The sequence below is a fragment of the Trichechus manatus genome, unplaced genomic scaffold (genome assembly GCF_000243295.1).
Source record: "Trichechus manatus latirostris isolate Lorelei unplaced genomic scaffold, TriManLat1.0 scaffold00131, whole genome shotgun sequence".
NCBI lineage: Eukaryota > Metazoa > Chordata > Mammalia > Sirenia > Trichechidae > Trichechus > Trichechus manatus.
The window spans coordinates 7,513,951-7,539,854 of record NW_004444067.1 but is presented as its reverse complement, the minus strand read 5'-3'; the positions used below and the strand labels follow the sequence as shown (position 1 = coordinate 7,539,854).

General features: G+C 57.3%; 1 protein-coding gene across 1 annotated transcript in view; it reads right to left on the bottom strand.

Moving 5' to 3' along the window:
• Positions 1–25,904, bottom strand: part of FBRSL1 (fibrosin like 1) — a 70,023-nt gene that overhangs the window by 42,905 nt on the left and 1,214 nt on the right. Inside the window, exons 2-4 of the mRNA XM_023739306.1 lie at positions 25,791–25,902; positions 12,176–12,376; positions 270–374 (exon numbers count right to left, since the gene is read on the bottom strand). Coding sequence (XP_023595074.1) covers positions 270–374; positions 12,176–12,376; positions 25,791–25,902 — 418 coding nt within the window. The remainder of the gene's footprint in view (positions 1–269; positions 375–12,175; positions 12,377–25,790; positions 25,903–25,904) is intronic.

The window sequence follows — 25,904 nt, the reverse complement described above, 5'->3', positions numbered from 1 at the left end:
CACCCCCAGCACAGCCCCCCAGTCCCCATCTCCCAGCACAGCCGCCCAGTCCCCATCCCCCGGCACAGCTCCTTAGCACGGCCCGCCCAATGGCACACTTGTTCCCACACACAGCTCTAACTGCTGTTCTTCAGCTGACCCCTCCTAACGGGAAGGCCTAATTACTACAACGCCTTGTCCTGGCGACACGCAGCTGTGACACTTTCTCGGATGGACTGGAGCCACCTCCCGGGTCTCCCACCCTGTGTCCTGGTGGCCCAGGTACTCACGTCGCTGAGCAAGTCCCGAGAGCTGCTGCGCCTGGAGCTGGTGGCCTCGCATACGCTGTCCTCGTCACTGTTCCTGTCACCCCCTCTGGGCACCGTGACCTTCATCTGGGGAAACAAGGACAGGCGCGCTCACTTGTACCTCAGCCCACTGCAGGCAGTGCAGGCACCCTGGGAGGGGCCAGGGTGGCCCACTGCCTTTCTGGCTCCTCATTCACCCCTGCATCCTACTCTGAGGGGGAATGTCAGCACACCCCACACCCCAGCCCGGTCATCACACCCCATACCCCAGCCCCAGGGTCACCACGTCCCATACCCCAGCCCCAGGGTCACCACGTCCCACACCCCAGCCTGCGGGTCACCATACCTCCCACCCCAAGGGGGGGTCACCTCACCTCACACCCCAGCCCGGCGGTCACCACACCCCAGAACCAAGCCCCAGGGGTCACTGTACCCCACAGCCCAGCCCCAGGGGTCACCACACCTCACACCCCAGCCCTGGGGGTCACCACACCACACACCTCACACTCCACCACACCCCTGCCAGGCCATCCACCAAACAGCCTAGCATGTTGGTCCTGAGATGTGACTTGCTGCTGTGGGCAGGGCCATGGGCGGGAACCCTGGGAACACCCCACCCTGCCCCAGGGGTGCTCTGGTTCCCCCCAGGGCCTGGGCAGGGCAGCACGAGGAAGGATGACGGTGGTGAGCAGAGGGCCAAGCCCGCACTTGTGTCCAGAGTCGGACCTAAAGACCCAGGAAAGCAAACAGCACAACAGATGGCTGACATGCTGCAGCTCTGCCCAGGGCCGGCCCTCGGGTGTGACTGGTGCGGAATGCTCCTTGGGGAGAGCTTGGGGAGAGCTTGGGGAGAGCGGGCCATCAACATCAACATCAAGGGCACACGGCCTCCAGGCCTCTTTCCGACCACACAGCCCGAGGCCACAGTGGCCGGGGCTGCCTGCTTCCTCCACACACGGGGCAACAGGTCTCCACGAGCCCCCCTCAGGGGGTGCCCCAGGACCTCGCTCCGTCTCACCACAGTCCCAGGGCAGTAAGGGGGGCAGGGGCACAGCCCGGGGTGACCGCAGTGTCACTCAGCCTCTGCCTGTTCGTCATCTGCAAGCTGGCCCTGCTGTGGCTGCACCTCCTCGCGATAACACCAAGACGGGTGAATGTGGGCATGGGCTGCTGGGTGCCAGGCCTTGGCCTCAGAGCTTCAAGTACGCCAACTAGTTTAACGTCTACAACCCTGCGTGGATACACTTTTTGCACTCGTTTACAGATGAGGAAACCGAGGCCCAGAGGCTGGGATTGGGACTGGGCAGCTGGACGCAGGGGCTGCCCATGTCACGCTAACTTTTCATCTGAATACAGTTTCAAACCAACACAGGTGAGGGCGAGCCGCTCACACCCCAGCCCTTCACCCCTAAACCATGTAAGAACAGGGAGGCCCTCCACAGAGCGCAGGCCACCATCGACCTCACAGACCTGCTCTGGGAACAGCCCTGGCCTGGCTCCCAGCCTCCTCTGGTAGGAGCAGACACTCCTGAGGGGAACCCTGGCCCCGCCTCTTTGGATAGACATCCCTCAGGTGTGAGGATGTGGTGCTCAGCACACGTGTCAGGAGGCGGAGCCCTCTGGGGTGTCCATGGGCCCTGCAGCCCCCCACCTAGGGCTGACACCCCTACTCTCCCCCGCCTGGGGCCAACACCCCCAACCCTCTCCCGCTTGGCTCCGGGGTATACCCTCACCTCTTTCGGGGCTTTGCTCAAATGCCGCCTCCCAGGGACGCCTCCCCGACTTTCCCATAAGAACCACACCTGTCCCTCCTGGCGTCCCGATGCCCCCTTCACTTTTCTCCACAGGACTGACAACAGTGAACACAGCATGTCTTTTATTATGGGTTGTTTCCCATCCGCAGCCCACCCGGCCAGCACTGTGAAGGCAGGGAAGTGGCCTCTGCAACACTGACTAGCTCCAGGGCCGGGCACAGAGTGGGGTGCTCAAAGGTGCTGAGTAGACTTTCACCTACAGCCCAAGCCTGGTAGGGACAAAACACGTACTCCATCTGTGTTCAGCCCAGGAGCAGCTGTCTGGGGACCAGGGTCCAGTCTTCAGAGAAGGGGAGACCATACCTGGGAGCCCCAGGGACAGAGCCAGAGCCATGGGAGAGTTGCAGAGGGCACCATCAGCTCCAGAGAAGGGGAAACCTTCATGTAAGTGGGTGTACTTGTGCAGAGCAGGGACTGGCGGGGCACTGCAGGGGGCAACCCAGCAGCCTCCCACTCCGACAAGGGCCCCTGTATGGCATCTGGGGCACCTGTCTACCCATACTCAGCACTGCAGCATTTAGAATGAAGAGAACCGGGTTACCTTTAAGCACCCATAGGCTAGCCTAAGGTGTTTTAAAGCTGGACCTCACTCTATGCTGATGGTTGCACCTACTGGTGAAAGCTGGTACTACAGTCCAGCTCTATTAGACACTGTATGTTTCCTATGGGAAAGAAAAGCTCTCAGAGTTGTGAATGGGACTCAGAGGCTTCAAAGTGAGGGAAATTGAACTGGCAATGAGACTCTGGTGTTGGCAAAGCCTCAACACCCCTCTCCTGCAGGCTGGCTGACTCCTACTTGCGTTAGCTGGGGCCCTGCTTCTCTCAGAAATCCTTCCTGATAACTCCAGCCATTCCTTATGCCAGCCAGGCTGGACGAAGGACCCGCTCAGGCTCCTCAGCCCCTGAGTGTCTCTGTGAAAGTGAAGTGGGGTTGTTTGTTTGCTTATCTCCCTACATTAAACTGGGAGCTTCCAATGGGCATCGCTGTCTTTTATTCCCACCTTCCCGGTATCACCCAGCCCAGGCATAGGCAGGGTTTGGGGGAAGAGCAAGTGTTCCTAGCTGGCAGTGTCGGGGAAGTGAGCTGCTGTCCTGCTGAGGGCTGCCACCCCTTAAGCCACTCTCCATTCTTCTGTTGGGAGATCTGGATGGATGTGTGGGAGGAAGGGCGGGGTGGGTAGGTGGAAGGAAGGAAGGAGGCAGGCAGGGAGGGAAGGCAGGCAGGGAGGGAGGAAGGAAGGAAGGAAAGAAGGTGGGAGGGAGGAAGGGAGGAAGGAAGGAGGGAGAGAGAGAGGGAGGGAGGGAGGAGGGAAGGAGGAAGGAGGGTGGATGGAAGGGAGGAAGGGAGGAAAGAAGAGCTGGTGGTGGGTGGACAGGTGGACAGGGACAGATGTGCAACAGATTACGTAAGGGATGCTGGCTGAACTGAGGTCAGGACACTAGGTGTCATACCACCGCGTGAGTGTGTGGCAAGCCCCTGCCTGTGCCCGTGTGTGTGGTCCCCTGCTGCGCAGAGGGCAGGAGCAGCAGCCCGGTCCTGCTCTCAGAGGGAACAGGGAGGACTCCAGGGGGTGTGTGGTACTAGAAAAGGGACCAGACATGGGACTCTGTGCTCCGCTGTAGCCCCACCCCCTTCTGGCCACCAGCAGTGCTTTCCCTGGGGCTCCAATGTCTCCTCCGCAGAGGCCCTCCGGACCTCTCGACCTCAAGGGGATACCCCCCAGGTGCAACGTGCTTTGCACTCAAAACCGTCCGACTGGTTTGTCTTCCCAGTCAGGATTTGAGCTCGCAGAGGCTGGGATTTCCATCTGACTTGTTCACTGCTGGGTCCTCAGGGCGCAGTACAGGGGCTGATACACAGGAGAAACTTTAAAGTACAAGCTGACTGACAGAGCCCTCCCTACCCACGTGAGGGCTGAGAGGGGACACGAGCTGTGTGGGGGTTAGCACCGCCCGCCACCCAGCCCACCTGTCACCTGGCCCACCAGCTCACCCGACCCACCCCGTCATTGCCCAGCCCACCAGCTCACCCGGCCTACCCCATAGTCGCCTGGTCCGTGGGTGAGTCGGGGGAGGAGGGCACAGTGCCTGACACGAGGCAGGCATCCAGGGTGAGGTGATTCTCTTTCCTCCTCCCCCCGCAAACAGTGCCCAGCCAGCAGGTGCCCCAGGCCCACCCAGGCTGTCCCCTCCGCAAAACACTCCTGATTCACCTGAGAGCCATAGTGGGGACATGGGGGCTTGCAGTCCGTGGGCTCCAGGTCAGAGCCTCTGAGTCTTGCAGTGACTGGGATCCTGCCCATCGGTCCCCTAATGCTGGCACCCCGTGTTTGGGATGTGGGCGGGCTAGGAGGTCCAAGGTGAGACCCACAGCCAGGGCCTTGAGGTGGCAGGCCTGGCAGGTGGCAGACACTGTCCTGTCAGTCAGTAAAAGTGACCACAGTGACAGTTAGCACTCACATGGTGCTCAGCAACTGTCCCAGCAACCCCACAGGTGTGCACTGTGACTAACATCCCCATCCACAGATGAGGAAGCCTGGGATCTCATGCTACATGGGGTGCACCAGAGGGCCCTGCCCACAGCGGGTGGGCCATGGCGGGCTAGTTGGGGGCTGTAGCCACTATAGAGGCGCCTCCGACAAGGTGTGAAGGTCAGGACCTTGATCACATCCCTGCCCCATCAAGCAAACCCCTGCGTGTGGGAACCTCCCCTAACAGCAGCAGCCACACATTGACCTCCAAAGAAAGGGGCTCTCTGTCAGAAAGGTCAGCCACTGAAAACCCCATGGAGCACAGCTCTACTCTGATGCACATGGGGTCACCGAGAGTTGGCGTCGACTCCATGGCACCTACGGGCCCAGTATGGTCCTGAGAGCTCCCCCTTACGTTAACTCACTTATCCTGACAACCCCGAGGGCGAGGGAGGGATGTCATCATCCATGCTACAGAGGAGAAAACCGAGGTGCTGAGTAGTTGAGTAACGAGCCCAGGGTCACACAGCTGGGGTGCAGAACTAGGACAGGCCCCAGGCAGTCTGCTCTCCGCTACCATGCTCATTTTCAGGATTGGAGTAGGACTCTTTGGAAGGACCTACCCAGCCCCTTGCTACACACACACAATAACACAACAGAACAGACAGGGTGAGAAATGTGGAGGCACACCCACAGTCTGCTCTTCACTCTCGAGCTCATGGAGGCTCTGGGCCCAGCCCTCTGCCAGGCCCTGGGGTTACAAGTCCAGTGAGGAATGCATATGAGTCAACAGCCACCACCATGCAGAGGAGCAAGCCCAGGGCACAGTGCAGGGCTGGAGGAGGGCAGGGAGGACTCGCCGGAGGAATGGATGGTGCCGGAGCTGAAACTCGAAAGGTATGTTAGCCAGGAGGGAAGGGCCAGGCAGGAGAGGAAGGAGGGGGGCTCAGGCCACACAGGACCGTGTAGGCATGTCAAGGAGTGTGGACTTTACCCTGAGGGAAGAGGGAAACTTCCAGAGAGTTTTTACTGGGGAGGGGCATCTTTCTGGAACTCCACTAGACAGACTGGAGGGGAAAAGAGCCATGGTCTTCCAGGGAAGGCCACAGACGCAGATTCTGTAACCTGGCTACCTGGGTGCAAATCCTGGCTCAGCCACCTACTGTGCTGATTATGGGCAATTTATTTAGCTTTTTTTTTTTTTTTTTTTTGCTTGAATTCCTTCATCTGAAAAAAACGAATAACAATAATATGCTAGCTCGTGGGGCTGTGGTGAGGTTACACAAGTTGGCACGTTAACTGTTAAAAAGCATCGGGAACAACTATGACAGACTACCTTCTATTAGTCCAGGTGACATGAGGGTGGCCTGGCCTGGGGTAATGGAGTGGAAGATGGGAAGCTGTGGACATCAGATTACACATTCCACTTCTTTAACAGATATAGGACTATTCAGGTGATCTACTTCATCTTGTGTCAGTTTTAGTATTTTTCAAGGAATGTGTTCATTCCACAGAAGTTGATGATTTTACTGAAATAAAACTGTCCCCATACCATATTTTTAACGTCTGTAGAACGTATAGCGATGTACCTGCTTTCATTCCTAATACTGCTAAAGAGATTTCTCAATTTTGTTGATGTTTTTGAGGAAACAACTTTTGGTTCACTTTCCTCTTCTTTTTTTATCTTTGTAAGCTGAAACCTTTGGTCAGTGATTTTAGACTTCTTTTTTTAATACTATAGGCATTTAAAGCTAGAGCATCCTGCAAATTTCATGTTGTATTATCATCATTCACTTTGGATTATTTTCTAATTTTCCCTGTGAAATCCAGTTCAGAGGGAGATTTAGGAGGTGGAAGCAAAGGATCTGCCTGGCTGCGGTTTGGGAGGGGTAGCTGGAGGGCAGAGTGAAAGGTGACCTCTAGATTTCTGGACTCATCATCTGAGGAGACACTAGGTTCATCCACTAAATGAGGACACAGATTTGGAAGCTGGTGTGTTCTGCTCTGTTCTGGCAGAGCAGGCAGGGCCTGCGGCACCTGAGTGGCAACGTCACAGGTGTGGATGCACAGGTCTGGGCTCAGAGGGGTTCTAGGCTAACATACTGCACTTCATGGTACAAGGGTGATGACTCAAGCCACGGATGTAGATGAGCGTGGAGAACGAGAAAATGAACAAGGGCAGAAACTGGAAAAGCAGCAAATCTGAGATGAGAACTTGCAAAGGACATGTGCTTCCACTCCACGCCCTTCCCCTAATGGCGGCATGCTCCAGGCCTGCGCTGTGGACAGCAGCCACACTGTATACAAAATGTGGCCTGTCTGAGTCGAGCTGTGCTCTAACTGCAACAAACACTGCCTTTCAAAAAAAAAAAAAAGTAAAACATCTCATTGATAATTTTTGTATTAATTACACATTGAGATGATAATATTTTGGATATACCGAATTAAACTTACTATTAAAACTATTTTTACCTGTTCGTTTACTTTTTAAATACGACTGCTAGTACATGTACACTTCTCTACGTGGCTCACACGTGGAGGCAGTGGTGGTTCAGTGGTAGAATTCTTGCCTTCCGTGGAGGAGACCTGGGTTCAATTTCTGCCCAAGGCATCTCATGCACTGTGTAGCTGAACATGTTTCAGTGGAGCTTCCAGACTAAAATAGACTAGGCCTGGTGATCTACTTCCAAAAGTCAGCCAATAAAAATCTTACGATCACAACAGTCCAATCCAAAACTGACTGATCACGGGGACAGAGGAGGACTGGGCAGTGCTTTGTTCTATCACCCACGGGGTGGCTGTGAGTCAGGGGACAACTCAATGGCAGCCAACAATAACATGTGGCTCACATTATGTTTCCACTGAACAGAGCTGCTCTAAGCAACTAGCTGGGTGTTAGCGTGTTAGCTGTTAACTGAAAAGTTGGACGTTTGAGTCCACCTCGAGGCACCTCAGAAGAAAGGCTTGGCAATCTACTTCTGAAAAATCGACGACTGAAAACCCTACGGTGCACAGCTCTACCCTGACACACGTGGGGTTGCCATGAGTCAGAGCCGACTTGACGGCCGCTGGCTTTCTGAGACACTGACTGCTAAGGCATCACGGGGCAGCAGCACTGGCAAGATCACTCCAGACCCGGTGTCAGAACGCGCGTTTCAACGAGACCCCAGCTGGGCATACGCTCATTACAGTTTGAGGGCTGCCCTCCCGCCCCCTGGAGAAATGCCGTCTGCCAGCCCACCCAGCTCCAGCCCTGCAAGGGGCTTCTTGCCATGTCCCAAGGCAGCACAAGGGCCTCTCCCAGGGTCCCCCAGGGCTTGGCGAGTCGTGTGGTTTGTCTCACCGTCATTTCTCTGCCTGGGGACCTCTGAGTGCCAGTGAAGTGGCCAGAGGGACCAGGGCCAGGCCACATCCCCCCTCATCAAATCCCTCCCAGCACCCCCCACTCACTCAGCAAAAGCCGACGCCGGCCCTGGCCTGCGAGGCCCTCAGCACCCTGGCCCCAGCCCAGACCGTGATCACTGTGCTCCACCTCCTGGGCCACCTCAGCACAGTACAGCCTCCCAGCCTTTGCAGCTGCTGTGCTGCTGGGCACCCCCTGCACGGCCCTGCCCATGCCTTTCAAGTCTCTTCCTCACCTTCACCCGAGCCCCACACCTGTACGTCTCCTCTGAGGGTTACCATCACACCAGTCCAACCCAGAAAGCAGCCCCTGGGGGAACTCAGGCCTTGGCTCTCCATCTCCCTCCCGGGCTGGCTTGGGGCCCAAACAGGATCCCCAGGCTTGGGCAGCAGCCAACCAGGAGGGGCCAAGGGGCTTATCCATCCCCCACTTTCTTCAGCCAGAATTTAACGAGAAGACCTAAGTTTAACGCATAGGAACCACTCGCCGGGGTGAATGACGCACTCATGACATGGACTCTCCAGTTCAAGGTACAGATGCCGACACCGTTGTGGAAAATAATGGCACGGGACTCTTTATTTTCTTTAATCAGAAAAATAGACCCGTGTTTCTGGGCGGGCAAGCGGGCGATCCTGGGCGACCACCAGACAGATGCCTGCAAACCTGCCCACTGTCCTCGCTGCTGGGTCTGCGCGCGGAGGCTGGGGTCCTGGAAGAAGCGGGCGCAGGGGGCCCAGGGGTCAGGGACGCCTGCCCGGGCCTGAGAACCAACGTGGCACCGGGGCCATGGCCCCCCGCCCTGTAAACAGGGTGACTCGGGAGGTTGCCACCATGAAGTAAGGCGACGTGGGCAGCACTGAGCCCGGCGGCTGTCTCCCCTGGGTCCCTTCCAGCCAGAACAGGTGCCTCTGCAGAGCCACCACTGCGGCCGCCCTCCTCGGGCTCCCTCAGCCCCCATCTCGAGAAGCACTGGTGTGGGGCTGCCCTGAGACAAGGTTGGGGCCGGTGAGGCCACACCCTGAGGGTGGGTGCTCCAGGGGGCCAGGGCCCAGGGACAGCCCTGGAACATGAGGTCCCCAAGAGAGTGGCCCAGCAGCCAGGCAAGGTTGCAGGAGAGACACTCAGAGGGGCTGGGTAGGGGCACTCACTGACGCAGCACAGGGGGAGGGTGAGATCTGGCAGCCACGCCCCACAGGACCCCACCGTCAGGGCTGAAGCCAGGCCCACACACACGTGCCTACTAACACACGCACACACACGTGCACACTCGCACACATGCCACACATGTGCTGGGCGGTGCACCCGTGAAGGTGCAGTGGAGAGTAGAGACAACAGTGTTGGCAATTTAGAGGCACAGGAAGAAGTTGGGGACCCTAGCTCTGAGCCCTTGGTGGCTGTCCCCTCGGGGGCACGTATGTCACAGGCAGCGCACGGTGCAGGACGCCAAGACGCCAGAGGCCAGGGCACCGGTGGGGAGTCCTGACGGCAGCACTTGAATCCCGCCCAGAACGTCTTCTCTTCCTGCATGGCGGCCCTTGGTGTGGCCCCGTCGCTCTGGGTAAAGCTCTGTTCCAACAGCAGACAGCCCGGCCCATGTGGAGAGACTTCGGTGCAGTCCGGTCCAGGCCGGGGGCTCTTCTGCGTGGCCATACGTGGAGGCATCTGGAGAGCTTATCTGGAGAGGTTCCCGCCAGGCATCAGGCTCCAGGACTCACGTACGGGGCCTGGCGGGCCACCCCTGGAGTGGACGATCGGGTCCGTCGTGACCTCAGGGGCCGGCAGGGATGGCCCAGGGCTAGGAGTGAGACCTGGGGCTGACGGGCCTGACCCAAGTCCAAAAGTGACCGCCGTGGCTGACACGGGTGCCCCAGGAGTGGCCGGCGGGCGGGCCGCCCCAGAAGCGAGGGCCGGTCTGGTATTGGCAGTAATGGCTGGGGTTTGCGAGGCTGTCCCGGGCCCAGAAGCGACCGCAGAGGCTGGCAGGGCTGTCCTGGGCCCATGAGCGGCCGCTTCCTTTGGCAGGGCTGTCCCAGGCCCATGAGTGGCCGCTTGGCTGAGCGGGGCTGTTCCGGGCCCATGAGTGGCCGTTTAGGCAGGCGGGGCTGTCCTGGGCCCAGCAGGGAAGGTTTGGGTTGGCTGGGCTGCTTAGGGGCTTTGCCTACTTGCTGGGGCTGACCAAGGGCCAGCAGTGGCTGCCGGAGACGGCCGGGCTGGCCCAGCAGAGATCTGCGGGGCTGGCAGCGCTGACACGGGGCCAGGAGCGCCCGCTGGGGGCAGCAGCATGGGCCCAGGAGGGAGCTGGGGGGCCGGTGACGTGGGCACAGGGCGAGGAGTGAGTGTGGGGGCTGGCACCGTGGGCAGTGGGCCAACAGTGAGCGCAGCGGCAGGCCGCGCTGTCCTGAGGATGCCCTGCTGGGCTGGTGGCGGAGACATGGGGCCACCCAGGACCGCATGGGCCAGCAGCGGTGCCGCAGGGCCAAGAGCGAGCGCAGCGGCCGGCAGAGATGGCATGGGGTCAGCAGGGAGCGCAGTGGCCGGCAGCGGTGGCTGGGCGCCATGAGGGACTGCAGCGGCCGGCAACGGTGCCATGGTGCCAGGAGGGAGCGCAGCGGCCGGCAGTGGTGGCACGGGGCCATGAGGGAGCGCAGGTGTCGGCAGCGTGGCCGTGGGCCTCGGAGAACCCAGTGTGGCCGGCAGGGCTGGGCCAGGAGTGACCGCCGGGGCTGACAGAGCTGACCTGGGGCTGGAAGCAGCCGCTGGGGCTGGCAGGGCTGACCCGGGCCCAGAAGTGACCGCCGGGGCTGGCAGGGCTGTCTGAGGCCCAGAAGTGGCCGCTGGGGCCAGCTGCGCTGACCCGGGAGTGACCGCTGGGGCTGGCAAGGCTGCCCGGGGTCCGGGAGTGCCCGACGGGGCTGGCAGCGCTGACACGGGGCTGGGAGTGACCCTTGGGGCTGGCTGGGCTGGAGCTGCTGCTTGCGTTGGGCCGGGCCGTTCTGGTCCCAGGGGTTGGCTGGGAGCGGCCCCCCTTCTGGGGAGCACACCTGCATGGAAGAAAGAGCACGTGTCCACCTGGGCAGGTGTGCCCACACACCCTCCCATCCAGCCCAGGCCCGAGACATGCTGTTCCCTCATCAGCAGCCCAATTCCCAGTAGAGTCCAAAGTGGAGCCTGACACACCGAGAAGAACCCCTCTCTGAAAAGAAGGCGCAAACTAGTGAATTCCAAAAGAGGAAAGCAGCTGCAGTTATGAGCCATTGTCTCGGACAGAAACCCTACACTCTGAGGGAGCAGCCTCTGAACCTAACTTCCTTGAAAGCCTCTTCCCAGTCTCCCCTCTGGCCCTAACCAAGCTGAACTCTGGGTGACCTCCCACTGAGGGGGCCCCACAGGAGAAAGAGGTACACCCACTTCCAGCATCGACAGAGGGAAGACCCACCGAGTCTGATGAACAGAGCCTGTTTTCTGGTCGATCCTGGTACCTGGGCAACCAACCACAAGTCATGTGATTCCAGAGACCACTGGGCCAAGCACCTAAAGGTGCCACTACGAGCTCCCTCTCCCCTCACACCATGGAGACACTGTGTCTCGGACAGGGTTAGCTGATGGCGCCTGTGTGTGCAGCAGGAGAGCACTCAGGCACGTGACGGGTCCCCCATCTTTTCACAGACACACTGGACACCCCGTACTCGGCGGAGCCTGACAGACGCAACAGGGAAACGGGGCCAGCCTATTAGCCTGGTGTTGTAGCTGCCCCATGCTGAGGAGGCATCCCCCCACTCAGGCTAAGCACACACCACGTACCCCCCAGCCAAGGACACAGCACGCAGAGCATCTGCCTGTCCAGCATTCAGTGGGAGAGGCACGGCATTGGCTCTAGGCTGGCCTGGGCCTGAGTCCTGGCTTGGTCTCTATACAGTGTGTGGTCCTAGGCAAGTTGTTACCCCTCTGTGTACCAGCAGTCCCCATCCTAACTCTGCTCTGGCCCCCAGTCCTGTGAGCCCCAGATCCTGAGCCCAACAATGATGGCGTACATTGCCAAACAGGCCCAGATGCCGACGGGTGGTGTCCAGGTGCTGGCACTGGCCCAGAAGGCACCCTGGGGGAGTGTGCACAGACCTCGCTGCAGAGCCCAGGTACCCAAGGTGGGGGAGGAGTGTGTACCCAGGGAAAGGGATCCCAGGTTGAGAGACTGGGGCTCACCTGCTTGGTGGGCTGCAGTGGAACCTTCTTCTTGCCCCGGTCACAGGTAGGTTCTAAGTCCTGCTCAGGGCTGCCTGCCTCCAGGGGCTGCCCGTTCTCACTGGGCTCTGCTGACGGGCAGTTTTCTGACTCCCGGGGCTTCTTGTTGAGGCGACGTTCCCATTTCTCCTTCCGCTCATGTGGCTTTAGGGCCATGTCCTTCTGCAGGGGTGAGAAAGGATACAGCCAATTAGTGTGAGAGCCTCAGGTTGGCCAGGGATACATGGATCCCACCTGTTATCCCATTAGTGACACTACCGTGGGACTCTTGTCATCCCACTAGTGACACCATCATGGGACTCTTGTTATCCCACTAGTGACACCATTTTGTGACATTTGTTATCCCTCTAGTGACACCATCGTGGAGTTGCACCACGCTTGCTTGGGTAGTTCTGGGCCCTCTGCTTTTTTGACAGCACCTAGGTTGGCCCCATCTGAGTGGGCTTCTCAGCTTGGACGGGGGAGGGTTCGTACCTCTAGGGAAAGGGCCTCATATCTTGGGAAAGCCACCTCTGAGAGGGGGAACAGATGGATTAAAGCTAAAGGGAGATGGATGGGTCAGAAATGACTGATACTGGGATAGACCCATTGAAAACGTGAAAATGGAGGGGACAGAGATGAGAGATTTTCCTAAGGAGCCCCACTCAGGAATAAGAGTGTGGTCCCAATTCTTAACCTGGTGCTCTTCCTGGGGGCCTACCATGGCACTCCTGCTGCCTCCCAGTACACACGTGTGTCCTCAGAGCCTGGATCCATCCCCTCCATGGTCCTGAGCCCAGTATAAAGCCTTGCACGAGCCTTAGCATGAAGTAGAGCCAAAGTAGACTCAACGGTGCTGGCCGTGGCAAGGAGCAGCCCTCCCTAGAATTCCTGGTCTGAGACCAGGGCTTGGGGCAGTAGATGACCTCAGGCAGAGATGAGTCAGTCTTGGCTGGTCCCAGGTTGCAGAGCCACCTGCAGACTCATCTGGCCAATTCCAGGCTGTCAAGCATCGTACTTGATACTTGTAACGTGGGAAAGCCCCACCTCAGCCAGGACTGAAGTTCCTCGGGGACCCAGGCCTGTACCCTGCCTTGTCCTGGGTGGAATTTCCCAGCTAGGGGGAGGCAGCTGTCCCAGACTTCCCACGCGTCCCTAATGGTCTTTGCTTGGGACCCTGCCCCTGCCCATCTGAGGGGCAATGAGAGAGGGGAGAAGAGGGGGGTTGGGTGGGGCCAAGGACATATCCCGCCCACCACATGCACACATTTAGAAAGGTGCTAGCCTTTCTAAAGATGAGCAGGGCCCTAAGGGGCAGGCTATGTGCCTGTAGCAGAACATTTACAACATTGTCGATCCTCTCTAGAGCCAAAGCCGTAACCCCTCTGACCTGCCTGGAATTCACGTCTGAAGACCGCTGCCCCGTGATTCTGTAGGTGAGATGAACAACCAGCTCATCTTGTGGCTACAGCTGCCCCATGAGCTTGCAGGCCTGTCCTGAGCCCCATCCAGGATCCACCAAAGGATCCAAGCAGAGGACAGATGACAACTCCTGGAGACATGCCCAGAGACATGGGCGTCTGAACTAAGATGAATACTTTCCCTGGGCTATCAGACCTGCGGAGACCCCACAGGCCACTGCATTTATGTAGCTTCACCTTCACTCTCAGGGGGTCAACATCCCATCTCATCTCTGCTCTGAACCCTTCGGAGCTTGTGGGGGCCACATTCACCCTCCTCTGCCTGGAGGCTGGCCAGCCCTTCCCCAGGTGTCAGATGACTGAGCCCCAGCCATGGTGCCGGGGGACCTTCCAAAACCCCCATGGCGTCTGGGCCTCTGGCCCCTGCCTATGGGCATCAGGCCAACTCCAGGCTTGGGTGGGGGGTGATCCCCAGTCTCTTCATTTCATGAACCAGCAACGAGGCCTACTGTGTACCAGGCTTGGGGAGGCAGTGGTCTCCAGCTTCTTTATTCCATGAATGAGCAATGAGGCCCACTGTGTGCCAGGCTGTGCTTGCCAGGCTTTGTGATGCCATCAGTCGGTTCCACAAGAGGGAGCCAGCAAGCCATGCCAACCCCAACCAGCAAGAGCACTCAGACAAGGGGAATCAGCTACAATGAGAACAGACAGTAGCCAAAGGGAAGGGGCAACTTGGGCAGGGCCTGGGTGACGAGTGGGGTCTGGCAGAGCCTTCCCTCCATCAAGCCTGCCTCCCGGGGAGAGGGTGCTGCACTACACTGTACAAAGGTGATGCGAAATGTACACAGGCGCAGACGGCAGTTCTAAGGAGCCTTCACACTCACACATACTCACACACACAGTCGTGTACACACACACATTCACACACATCCAGACTCACACGTACTTACGCACAGTCTTTTTCTTTTTTAATGTAAAGACATGTAATTAGTTCTTAGAAACAGATGGATAATACACAGTTGTTAACTTTATTTTCTCTTCCTTCACGTTCCATTTTATTTTTTAACATGTGCTAGTAGTAATTCTACAGCTTTGAAAATGGGTTGAACTAGCCATATTAGTTCCAGATCACTGTTGGAATGAGGAATATAATCCTGTCAATAAACACATATGGAAATAGAGAAAGGTTTCTTAAACATAACCCAGAACACAAAAGTCATAATGGGAGAGATCAAGAAATTTTACTACATAAAAATTGAAAATTTTAAAACTCAGTATAAACAAAGAAAGAGAAGTGATAGACTGTGAGAAAATATTTACACTGTAGATAACAGATATACCATTTCTATCAGGAATCTGTAAAGAGCCTCTACTACTACTACTAATCCAATACAAAAATGGTCACAGGATGATAAACAGGAAATTGACGTACAACCTAAATTACAAACAAACATGAAAATATGCTCAATATCACTAGTAGTTAGGGTAATGTAACATATAAAAGACAATTCTGGTTTTGCTCAAAAGTTACGCATTCTCATTCACAGGCCGGTTTATGAGATTTAGTTTACAAAGTCTTTGAGTGGTCCTTAATCAGAGGTATTCTGTTCCTAAATCTATGTTCATTACCCTAATGTGGATTTTAATCCATTTCATTATATAAAAATTGATTACTCCTTGGTCTTTCCTAACATAATGAGCCTTTACGGGGTTAAAGGGCAGGAAATCTGAATCCATGGTCCCCAGCATGGGATCTGGTCCGTGAATGAAGGAATGAATGATGTCATAACGTCTCTATTTCCTCTTTACTGAAATAAAACAGAAATAGCCCTCATCCTTCTAGACTCTTAACAAGACTTTTGTCTCAAATATTAGGTCTCTTTTTGTCTGTCAAACTCACTCTACCTTTTAAACTCTTTATACCTCCAGTCCTAGGTAGGCCCTAGTTCTCTTTTTTTTTTAAAAAAAAAAATATTTTATTGTGTTTTAGGTGAAAGTTTACACAGTAAACTAGGTTCCTGTTAACATTTGTTACACAAATTGTTCCATGCCATTGATTACAATTTTTACAATGCGTCAGCAACCTCATTTCCATTTTGTTTGTTCTGTTTCCATTGATCTAGCTTCCCTTCCCCTCCTTGCCTTCTCATCTTTGCTTTTGGGTAAATGTTGACTGTTTGGTCTCACCTAGTAAATTGTTTAAGGGAGCACATTACTTGAGGGTGATATTGTTTATTTTATAAGCCAATCTATTGCTTGGCTAACGGGTGATCTGCAGAAATAGCTTCAATTCCAAGCTCAAAGATTATCTTAGGGCGATAGTCTCAGGGGTTCCACTCGTCTCTATTGGGGTCCAGTAGGTTTGGCTTTTTTTAGGAATTTGAGTTTTGTTCTACATTTTTCTCCCATTCTACCTGGGACCTTCTTTTGTGTCCCTGGTCAGAACGGTCGGTAGTGGTAGCTGAGCATCATCGACTTCTGGTCTCAGGTTAGAAGGGGCTGTTGTTCATGTGGACTATTAGTCCTGTGGACTAGTTTCTTCTTTTAGCCTTTGATTTCCTTCATTCTCTTTTGCTCCATACAACTACAGACCAATAGTTGTATCTTAGACGGTCACTTGCAAGCTTTTAAGACCCATATCCCACTCACCAAACTAGGATGAAGAACATTATCTTTGTGAACTATATTATGCCAATTGACTTAAGCAGTCCCCCGAGACTACAGTCCCAAGCCTTTTAACCCAGTAAACCATTTCCACAAGTTGTTTGGGTATATCTAGGAAGGCTCCCTTAACTGTGCCCCCGTATGGTTTGTTATATATGTGGGTATATATGTAGCACACACCAATGTGTATATACCTATGCCTACAGTTACACCTATACATGCACGTGCATTTACCTGCATATGCCTTCCTATACACATACGTGCATCCATACCTACCTACATAACCACACGTATACTTTTGGGTTATTTTTACTGTTGTTGCAAAATTGTATGTTACATCATTCACCAAAATTTTCCCTTTTTCTGGTGTACTTCTAAGCGTCTTTATTTACCTTGGTCAAGTTGTGCTGACATCTCTCAAGTTTGGTCTTGCCTGCCCCATCACCAAACAGGTTTAACAAGTGTCCACCATCTAGAAGGTGATTCCCCCTCCCTCTCCCTCTCATCCCTGGTAACCACCAAAGAACTCTGCTTTCTGTGTGTACACCTATTCTTGACTTTTTATAATAGTGGGACCACACAATTTTTGTCTTTTTGTGATCGACTTATTTCACTCAGCATAATGTCCTCCCCGAGATTTATCCACGTTATGTTTTGCAGACTCTTCGTTATTCTTTATAGTTGCATAGCATTCCATTGTGTGTATGTACCACAACTGGTTTACCCATTCATCTGCTGATGGACACTTAGGCTGTCTCCATCTTTTCGCCATTGTGAATAACGCTGCAATGAACATAGATGTGCATATGTCTATTTGTGCCACTGCTCTTTTATCTCTAGGATATATACCCAGGAGTGGGACAGCTGGATCATAAGGTATTCGTGTACATTCACACACGCACATCCACACTCATGTGTGTGCACACACACACATACATCCACACTCACACACACCCATGCGGTCACATGCACACACACTCACACATATGTACACTCACACACAATCGGAAGGACAAACCCAGGTCGGTGTAGGGTCAGTCCTCATCGAGCACCGTCCACTGCCTTCCTTGGCCTTGCGACTGCCCTGTGTTCCTCGCTCAGTTACATCTGCATCCTGTTGACACTGCTCCTAAAGCCATCTAGGACCTGCCACCCAGGTGCCACCCCAGATGCCATCCTGTGTGCCAAAGCACCCATTTCGAGCTACCCAGCAGCCTCGGGCTGGCCTCGCAGTTCTCACCCTGGCCAGGGCGGTGCTGTGAACCCCAAGTCAGACCAGAGGCCAGCCTTTGTCCTTCTGAACTTGCAGGCTCTTCTCCTCATCATCCCTATTCTCACTGCCCTGCCCTCAGCTCCAGCCTTTGCCATGGTGGCTCCTAGCTGGAGTGCTCACCCGTCTCTGTATGGCTCCTGCACTCCCTTCTCAGGCCTCTGCTCAAAGGTCGCATCAGCAGATGCTCAGCACACACCTGGGGGAGGGTGGCACACGGACATGGACCTTCTAAGTCCATTCGGGGTCTCAGGTTTGGCGGTCACAGGAACTGCCACCAGCTCAGAGATCTTGGTCTCCCTGGCGCGTGGCTGGCTGTACGTGCTGCCAGGCCACGTCTGGCCCAAGCTGAGCAGGGGGCAAGGAGGCTCGAGCAGGGCTGCCTGGGCTGCTTGAGTGAATAAGTGCTGCCGTGCCCTGCTTGCTCGAGCGGGAGAGTCCAGGCGTCCCGGAGGGCTAGATGCGCTGCACCACACTGGAGCCCTCAGAGGGCCCGTGGTGGGCACCCGCTGCGAGTGCCCCCAGGGCTCTGTGAACGGAGGCTGGCCTCCCTCTCTCCACCCCCAGCACCCACGGCCAGGCACTGTCCAGGCAGAGGAGTCACCTGGAAGTGAGGCAGACAAGGCCCTGCCCAGCACCTCGACATGGGATAAACCCAGCACACGGGACGCCAGGTGGTGACAGGTGCTCTGGAGACCGGGTGTGCTCGGCTCGGAAGTGTCCACCTCCAGGGGCTCGGGAAGACCTCGCCACATGATGACACTCATGTGGACAGGGGGCTGGTGGTGTGGGCATGTGGACAGGAAGGGCGGTGTGGACAGGGGGCTGGGTGCGTGGACAGGAAGGGTGGTGTGCACGCAGCATCCTGTTTTGGGCTCTGCGGCCCAAAGAGGACTCATGTGAGGTCACGGGCTAAGAAGAATCCGGATTCAGCCCCCCACAGTGCTGCTCCTCTTGCCATGCCTGCCCACCATCTGCCCACGCTCTGCCCGGGACTTAGTGCAAAGCCGCTCACTCAATACACGGGTTTTTTGTTAGCTGCCACCAAGTGGAGCCTGATTCACGGCAACCCCATGTGTGCAGAACTGTGCTCCGTGGGGTTTTTAAGACTGTGACCTTTCGGAAGCAGAACGTCAGACCTGTCTTCCAAAGGCCTCTGGGTGGTAGTCAAGAGCTTAACCGTCCGTGCCACCCAGGCCTCCCTGACAAGTAGGTGCTGAGGTCAGTGTCTGTGGGCGCCGTGGAGCCTAACTGGCCTTCCCTCCTCTCAAGCCTCAGGCACCAAAAGGCACAGGGCGGGCCCTGTGGGCTTCTCTGGGGGACGCTCAGGCTTCATTGGGGCTCCACGCGTCACCCTCCGGGCATCCGGAATGTTCTTCACGACGGCAGCTCCTCCCCACTCATGCCTCGGTTCCAATGTCACCTCCTCAGACAGGCCTTCCCGACCCCCAAGCTGAAGACCATTCTGCCCCCACAGCCACTCACAGCCACAGTGCAGAGAGCCCCCTCACACCCTCCGGGCCTTCTGCTGGCCACATGGGGAGCACCACGAAGGCTGCAGCAGGAAGGGTACCCGGCGCACCTGAACCCCAGCCTGGAGTCCCCGTGCCCCAGCTTGGCAGAGGCAGGTAAGAGCACAGGGGTCCTGGGAGGGCTGCATGGAGGGGACGGCCAGCCTCTGGGATCATGTTGGCCACATTTGGGAAACTAGGAGAGGAGGCCCCTGGAAAGCGCCAGGTGGGTGTGCTGGCCAGAAGAGCCAGGCGTCCTGTTAGCCCGAGCCACTCCTCTCACGGGGCAGGGGGTCTCTGCTAAAGTCTCGCTCACTGGCCGCCTCCTGACTCAAGCCTGGCAGGCCCATGCTGCCAGCCTCCTCTCCACGTCCTGCTCTGGCTCTTCCACATGCCTCTGGCACCAATTCCCACCTCCTTCCACACCATCTGTCCCCCACCCCCGCCCAATGGTAGCACCTCGGCCTGTGCACAGCAGACCACCAGGACACCGGAGTCCCTCCCAATGCGCTCCAGTCTAGCCATCCCGACCACTCCAGTGCCTTGGAGAAGATGGAATGCTTCCCAGTCACACATAGCCAGGCAGCAGGACACACAGCGCAGACCGTGCTCGGGGCTCGGTAGCAGAGACCCCAAGGGAAATGTCGGCAAGTGGGCTGTCCCGGGGACTCCCAGCCGAGGGAGGGCACCAGTGACCAGGGACTCACGTCCTGACACGCCCGAGGGCGCTTTCTGACAGAACACTGACATCTCTGTCTGGTCAGGAAATGGCACTCAAGGGCAGTGGGAAAGGAGCGTCCAGCACGAGCTCTACCAGCTCACGCGGCCCGCGGGGTCCAGTAACGCAACAAGACCCGGAGAAGGAGCCGGCAGTGGAGGTGCCCGAATGGCACTGTGGCTACCTGCACTCAGGAAACCACCAGCGCCGATGAGCCAGCACGAGCGCTGCCCAGGTGCCAGCAGCAGGCAGCAACAGCTCTCTTAGGGGAAGAGCACTGCGCGGTCACAGAGTCTGGGGACGCAGAGCAGCCACACACACAGGGCAGCGGCTGAGGCTGCGTGACTCAGAGGGAGCCTTCTGGGAGGGGGTCATGGGCTGTGGGGAATCCAAATTTAGCACCCCCAGTGCTGTTCAGCCCCCGACGGCCGCACGGGGCGGGGGGGCTCCCACGGTGACATGCAGGGTCCACAGTGCAGGGCAGTGGGGAGATCAGGCCACAGCAGTCTAGGGGTCAAGAGCTGGGATGAGGGGGAAATGGTCAGAAGGTCGCCAGAAGTGATGGATGTGAGAGCACGTCTGTTTGGGGAAAGAACCTTCTAGGCAGAGGGACGAGCAAATGCAAAGGCTGGTGAGCCCCCAGCTGGAGTTTAAGAAGCATATGAAGCTGGAGCTGCAGGGGCGAGGTGAGAGCGGTGGGGGCACGGAGGGCGGGGATCCCAAAGACAGTGAAGGGCCACAGAGGGCAGGGGCCTGGGAAGGAGCTGGGATTTTCCTGAAGGAGACAGGAAAGGTCCAGAAGCTCAGGCCGAGGAGAGACAGGCCAGGAGGCTCAGGGGCCTGGGAGTGCCCCTCTGGCCCCACAGCTGAGTGCAATCAGGGCACAGGAGCTCAGGAATGTGGCACCCAGTGGTAGAGACTACAGCCGGGGTAGGAGGGCATGGATGACTGTCCCAGCCCCGGGTCAGCAGACCATCCGCTCCCAGGGTGGAGGCTGAGGGGCGGGGGAGCAGCTTGAGGTAAGCTTTGCCAATGCACGGCCAAAGGGAGCCAGGTGCAAGTCCAGCTCCACTCACTGCAGGCGGTGGATGCTGGCCAGGGTGGAGCCCACCAGGCAGGTTCCAGACAGCCTGGGCAGCTGGATGGGGCACGGCCAGGTGTGCAGACAACTGTAGTGAGATAGAAACAGGGGAGAGAGCGAACACACAGGCCACACAGCAGGCACGGGGGTTTACACACACCTCTGACAGGGACACGCACGCACGTGTGCACACGGTACACGCACTGTGGACCCGCCTGGTGCTGAGGGAAGGCAGTGTATGGCCGAGTCCCTTTCTGGCTTTCTGCAAAGGGCACAACTCCAGCAATGGATCAGGGGTCTGCAGGGTACCAGGGATGGGGGGCTGACTATGGGGGGCTGTGGGCGGTGGGCTACTCTGGATCCAGATGGACACGGTTGTCACACAGCTGCGAGTGTTTGGCAAAACACACAGAACCGTGTCTAAGGAGTGAATTCTCCTGTGTGTAAATTACACCTTAATAAAAAATAAAAAAACAAGCCACCAACATCACCAGGTGCACTTTAAACGCGTGCAGTTTATCCTGTGTCAACTGTCCCTCACGTGAAGACACAGGTGCCAGGCAAGGATTTCTCTTTACATATGGTGTTTCTGGCCCTGGGTTTACAGTTCTGCCAAGATGATTCGCTAGACCACAACCTTGCAAAAGGATTGGACAGTGTACTAGGCAAGTAAGCTACGTAAAACTCTTGCAGGGATTGGACAGTTTACTATGTAAATAAGGTAACTGTGGCTATGAAAGGGATTGGTACATTTTGCCATGCTGCTAGGCCTGTAAGGGCTAATCCCACAGAGGTTGGAGGGGATTACCACCAAGAAGAGGAGTCGGGAGCCAAGCATGTCCTCTGGACCTGGGGTCCCTGTACTGAGAACCTTCTAGACCCAGGAAACAGAGAGCTGTAACAGTGGAGACAGTATGAGACTGCACGAGACTGAACTCTGTATGAGTGGCAAGAACCAGGAGACCAGCGTGGTGGGCCGGCCCACGGAGCGAGGCGGTTGCAGTGAGCTGACTGACCCAGAGTGACAGAGCTGAATGCCTCTGCGCAGGAGGCTTGCTGGCAGTGTGGCGCCTCTGGGCACCTGAGAGTGGAGCTGAAAGAGCTGTAACACTTGCCCGAGAAGGGGCCGGCGCAGAGGCCCAAGCATGGCCTGCCAGCCAGCACGGCCAAAAGAGCTGACAGCTGTCTTAGTTGGAAGCTGTTCTGATTTATGAACTGTCTCCTGAGTTGTTCCTATTACTTCCAAATTGATCCTGATCCTGAGCTGTAGCCTGTTACTTCCCTAATAAACCCCCTAATTGTGAGTACAGTCTGTGAGTTCTGTGCGGCCCATGCAGTGAATTATCGAATCCAGCAGAGAAGCAGAGAGTGCCACGGGGGAGGACGGCTGGTGTCAGAACTGGTAAAAAGGTTGGAGAGCGGAGGTATGTCCGACCTCCACCTCATGGGAACCAGCTTTGGGCTAATGCTGGTTTTTCTCCTCCCACCTCGTGAACTTAGCCGAGGTCTGACGCTCCTACTAGCTCACAACTGGCCAGACGGTAAACTGGGCCCCAGCCGGGCGGGAGCCGACCACAGGGCCAACAAGGGAGGGATGGCAGCTGTGCTGGCCAGCAGGGCCCAGGGCCCAGGACTGGGCTGGGGTGGCAGTGTGGAGGGCCCCTGTGTGGGAGTGCCATGGGGCAGAGGGCGGGCAGTCCCAGGCCGGACTCAGCAGGGTGTTGTGTGCTTGGGGAGCTGGATCCCTCCCTGGCCCCACCGCTGCCGCTGTGGAAGTGTTAACCTTCCAGGTGCCAATGCCCCGCCTGAGAGGGGTCACAGACCTCTTGGGGGCTCTGTGAAGGTGGCACTAGCTGGCACAGCACCCGGGATCCAGTGGCCACCCCGCCTGCCCCCTGCCCTGTCTCCCTCACCTCGCTCAGGGTGCGTTCCCCAACACTGCAGAAGGCCCCCAGCCTCATCCTGAGCCCCGACGGCAGAGTAGCAGCCTTGATGGAAACCTGGGACCTGGAGACCAGGCTTGCTGTGCTTGCCCCCAAGCAGCACCCCTGGGCTCACCACAAGCTATCACAGCTCACGCTGCCCCCCTGGAACCCAGGCAGGGTCACCATGGTCCCCGCTGACTTGAGTGCTCCTGGCACCCAACTTGGGTCCCTTGGAGGCCCAAGGGGGGTGCTGCACGTCCAAACACCCTGATGATCTTCTCAGGACAACAGTTCAACCCCCAGCAACTCCTACGGCATGACCTCCAGCCCAGTGTCCCAGAGCACCTGGTGACACTGCTGGCGGGGGCAAGAACCCAGAAGGGTCCCAGCCATGAGGGAGACTGTGGTGGGTGTGGTCCCAGGAGTGGACTGCAGGGACGTCCACAGGCTCATGGTCTCAGACAGCTAAGGGTGCAGCCCGCCCCTCTGCCGGCTCACTGAGGGAAATCAAGGCCTGCCTTCCCTCCGCCTGCTTCCCACGGCCATCGCTCAGTCCCTCCACCTGCAGAGCCCCGGAACACAGCACCCCCAGTCCCCACTGCTGATCTGTGTGTCCCACAGAAGCAGGGCATGTGTAATTCTTAACTGCTGGCAACTGTTTTGTTTTTAAAATTCTGGGTAGGCAAAACAACAGTGAAACAAACAAAAGGCACTCTGAAGATTAACAAGACCTGACTGTGGCCACTCATTGCCCATGGAGGCCGTCAAGGAGCCAGCTGGGAAGTCCCCTCTGGAGCCCTGACGACTGAGGTCAGTCCACACGCTTTGGGACAAAAGGGGTTTCCAGGAGTAGCAGCCTCTGCTATGCAAGGCTCTGGCCCTGTGGGCAGAGCAGCTGTGGTTGGGGGGCCAGGAAGGGCCCTCTGCTTCCTAGAGGCAGGGTCAGAGGGTGTGACAGTGAGAGAGTGTCTGCGGGGCCCAAATGCAGAGGTTATGGGGGAAGGGCACAGATGACCACCGCACACGCAGTTTTGGTGCCCATGTCATCCTCACGGAGAACGTCGGAGACCTGAAGCGTGGCTGTCCACCTGCCCGGAAGGCCTCAGCGTTCCCACTGCTGAACAGCGAAGGCCAGGACGGCCACGCCCCCCTCCAGCTCAGCGTCCACCCTCCCCCCACGGGCACTTGAGGAGTAGGTGGAGGAGGTACCGCACGGCACAGGGCTGACCCAGCGTAAACGTTCCACCAACACCAGTCGCTACTGTCAACATGACGACGATGTACCTGAGCTCTGGGGGGAAACACTGCACTCTGGTGGGAAAGGGCCAAGAAGCGGGCGCTCAGCCAGCCTTGCCATGGTGATGTGTCCAGAAGCCCCGTGCTTTCCAAGGCGGGGCCCCTCGCTCAGAACCCACCCTGGGGTGACAGCGCGGCGCTCACTCCAGCTCACTGGGCTGGTCTCACCCCCAAAATTCCCCAAGCCCAAGGCTGCAGCTTCTGTTGGAGATGCTACAGGTGCCACACCCCTGCCGTGGGAGGTGGGGCCGACAGAGATGCCTGGCCAGAGGAGCCATGCCAGACATAGCCCCAGATGGGCTTGACCCAAGCAGGCCACACTCGGCCGCTGGCGACCTTGGCACAAGACCTAGTCTCAGTTTCTCCTCTCGCTCACTCATTTATTCGTCCCACAGGTATTCTTGGGACACTTTCTCCGCGCTCAGCCCTCTAGGGCACTGGGGCAGGAGGACAGAGCATATGGGTTCTGGTGGCAGCACGAGAACAGAAGGTGGTGACTCTGAGGAAGAGGAAAGGGGCTGCCGCTACGACCTGTGAGCCTGGAGGGCCATGGGGGGTGAAAAGGAAGGGGCTGAGGTACTGGAGCAGAGGAGTGAGCAGGGGCGGGAGGAGGAAGGTGGGGGACGTGGGCAGGTGGCAGGACGGCTACATGTATAGAAGTGGGATGAGGAGGAGCCGTAGTGAGTGCTCACCAATGCACAGGCCCAGCAGGGGCACGGCTGCCCCTCTGCATACAGAGCCATTGCCAAGGCACCACAGCTGGGACCCCTCCAGGCTCCGACCCCCCAAGTGTGCACAGGGGAGGACCCCACAGGGCTACGGAGTTGGCACAGGCTCTGAAACCTTGCATCCCGGCCTCCCAGTGCGGTGCTGGCCCGAACAGATTCAGCAGACAGAGCTTGCGTGCGAACTTGGAGAGCACCCCATTTAAGGAGCTGCACTGCCCGCCCTCAAAGCCTAGTGCCCCTCCAGCACCCAGGAAGTGAGAGGCCAGAAGTGGAGCAATATCTGCAGCCCAGCCCCCGCAGATGCAGGGGGCACAGCGTCCGGTGGAAGTCTTCCTTCCTGAACGTGGCAGGGCTATCTGCCCACCAGGTCTAGGGAGCCAGCCCGTCCACCCACTGCCAACTCTGACAGCGTTCCATTTCCTTCTCTGCTCACCTGGGTGCAGGCAAGAAGAGCAGTATTTGCTCAGCAAATATTATCCGGATAACTAAAGCAGAAAAGCAATATTTTCGCCAACCTCCTACCCACGCAGCAAACAGCGTCAAGAGAAAGATCCTCTCCACCCCCCCTCCAAATACAAACCTCAAGGGGAAGGGACCTGGAGAGTTTCAAAGTATCCATTTTACATTTCATCTTGCCTCCAGCAAACTCCGGCACTGCCCACCTCCCTAGCACATCTTGAAAAGAATGCAACGATATTTTGGCAACACAAACCCAACTGAAAAACGGACGACTGTGAAGCCACGCAGCCCCCGACTACAGAGTGTAATTTACAGGCAGTTTTCCGCAGCTCAAGATACAGCCACCCCCATAACCCACCCCAATGCTGGTGCGGCCTGCAGGAGCGACTGGCGGCGAGGGCCGGAGCCTGGGAGTCATAGGGATTCCCTCAGGGGTTCCCCTTGCGCCAGGCTGCAATGATCCGCGTCCTGGGGTTCCAGGGACCCTTGGCCAGTGTGCGACCCCCGGGCCCCTGCCCACCTACCTCCAAGGCCTCCAGGGTGCTGAAGCTGGCGATGGCGAAGCCGTCGATCAGCTCCTCCTCCTGCGAGCTGGACTCGCGGCGGCGGCGGCGCGGAGGGCGCGCGGCGCGGGGCGC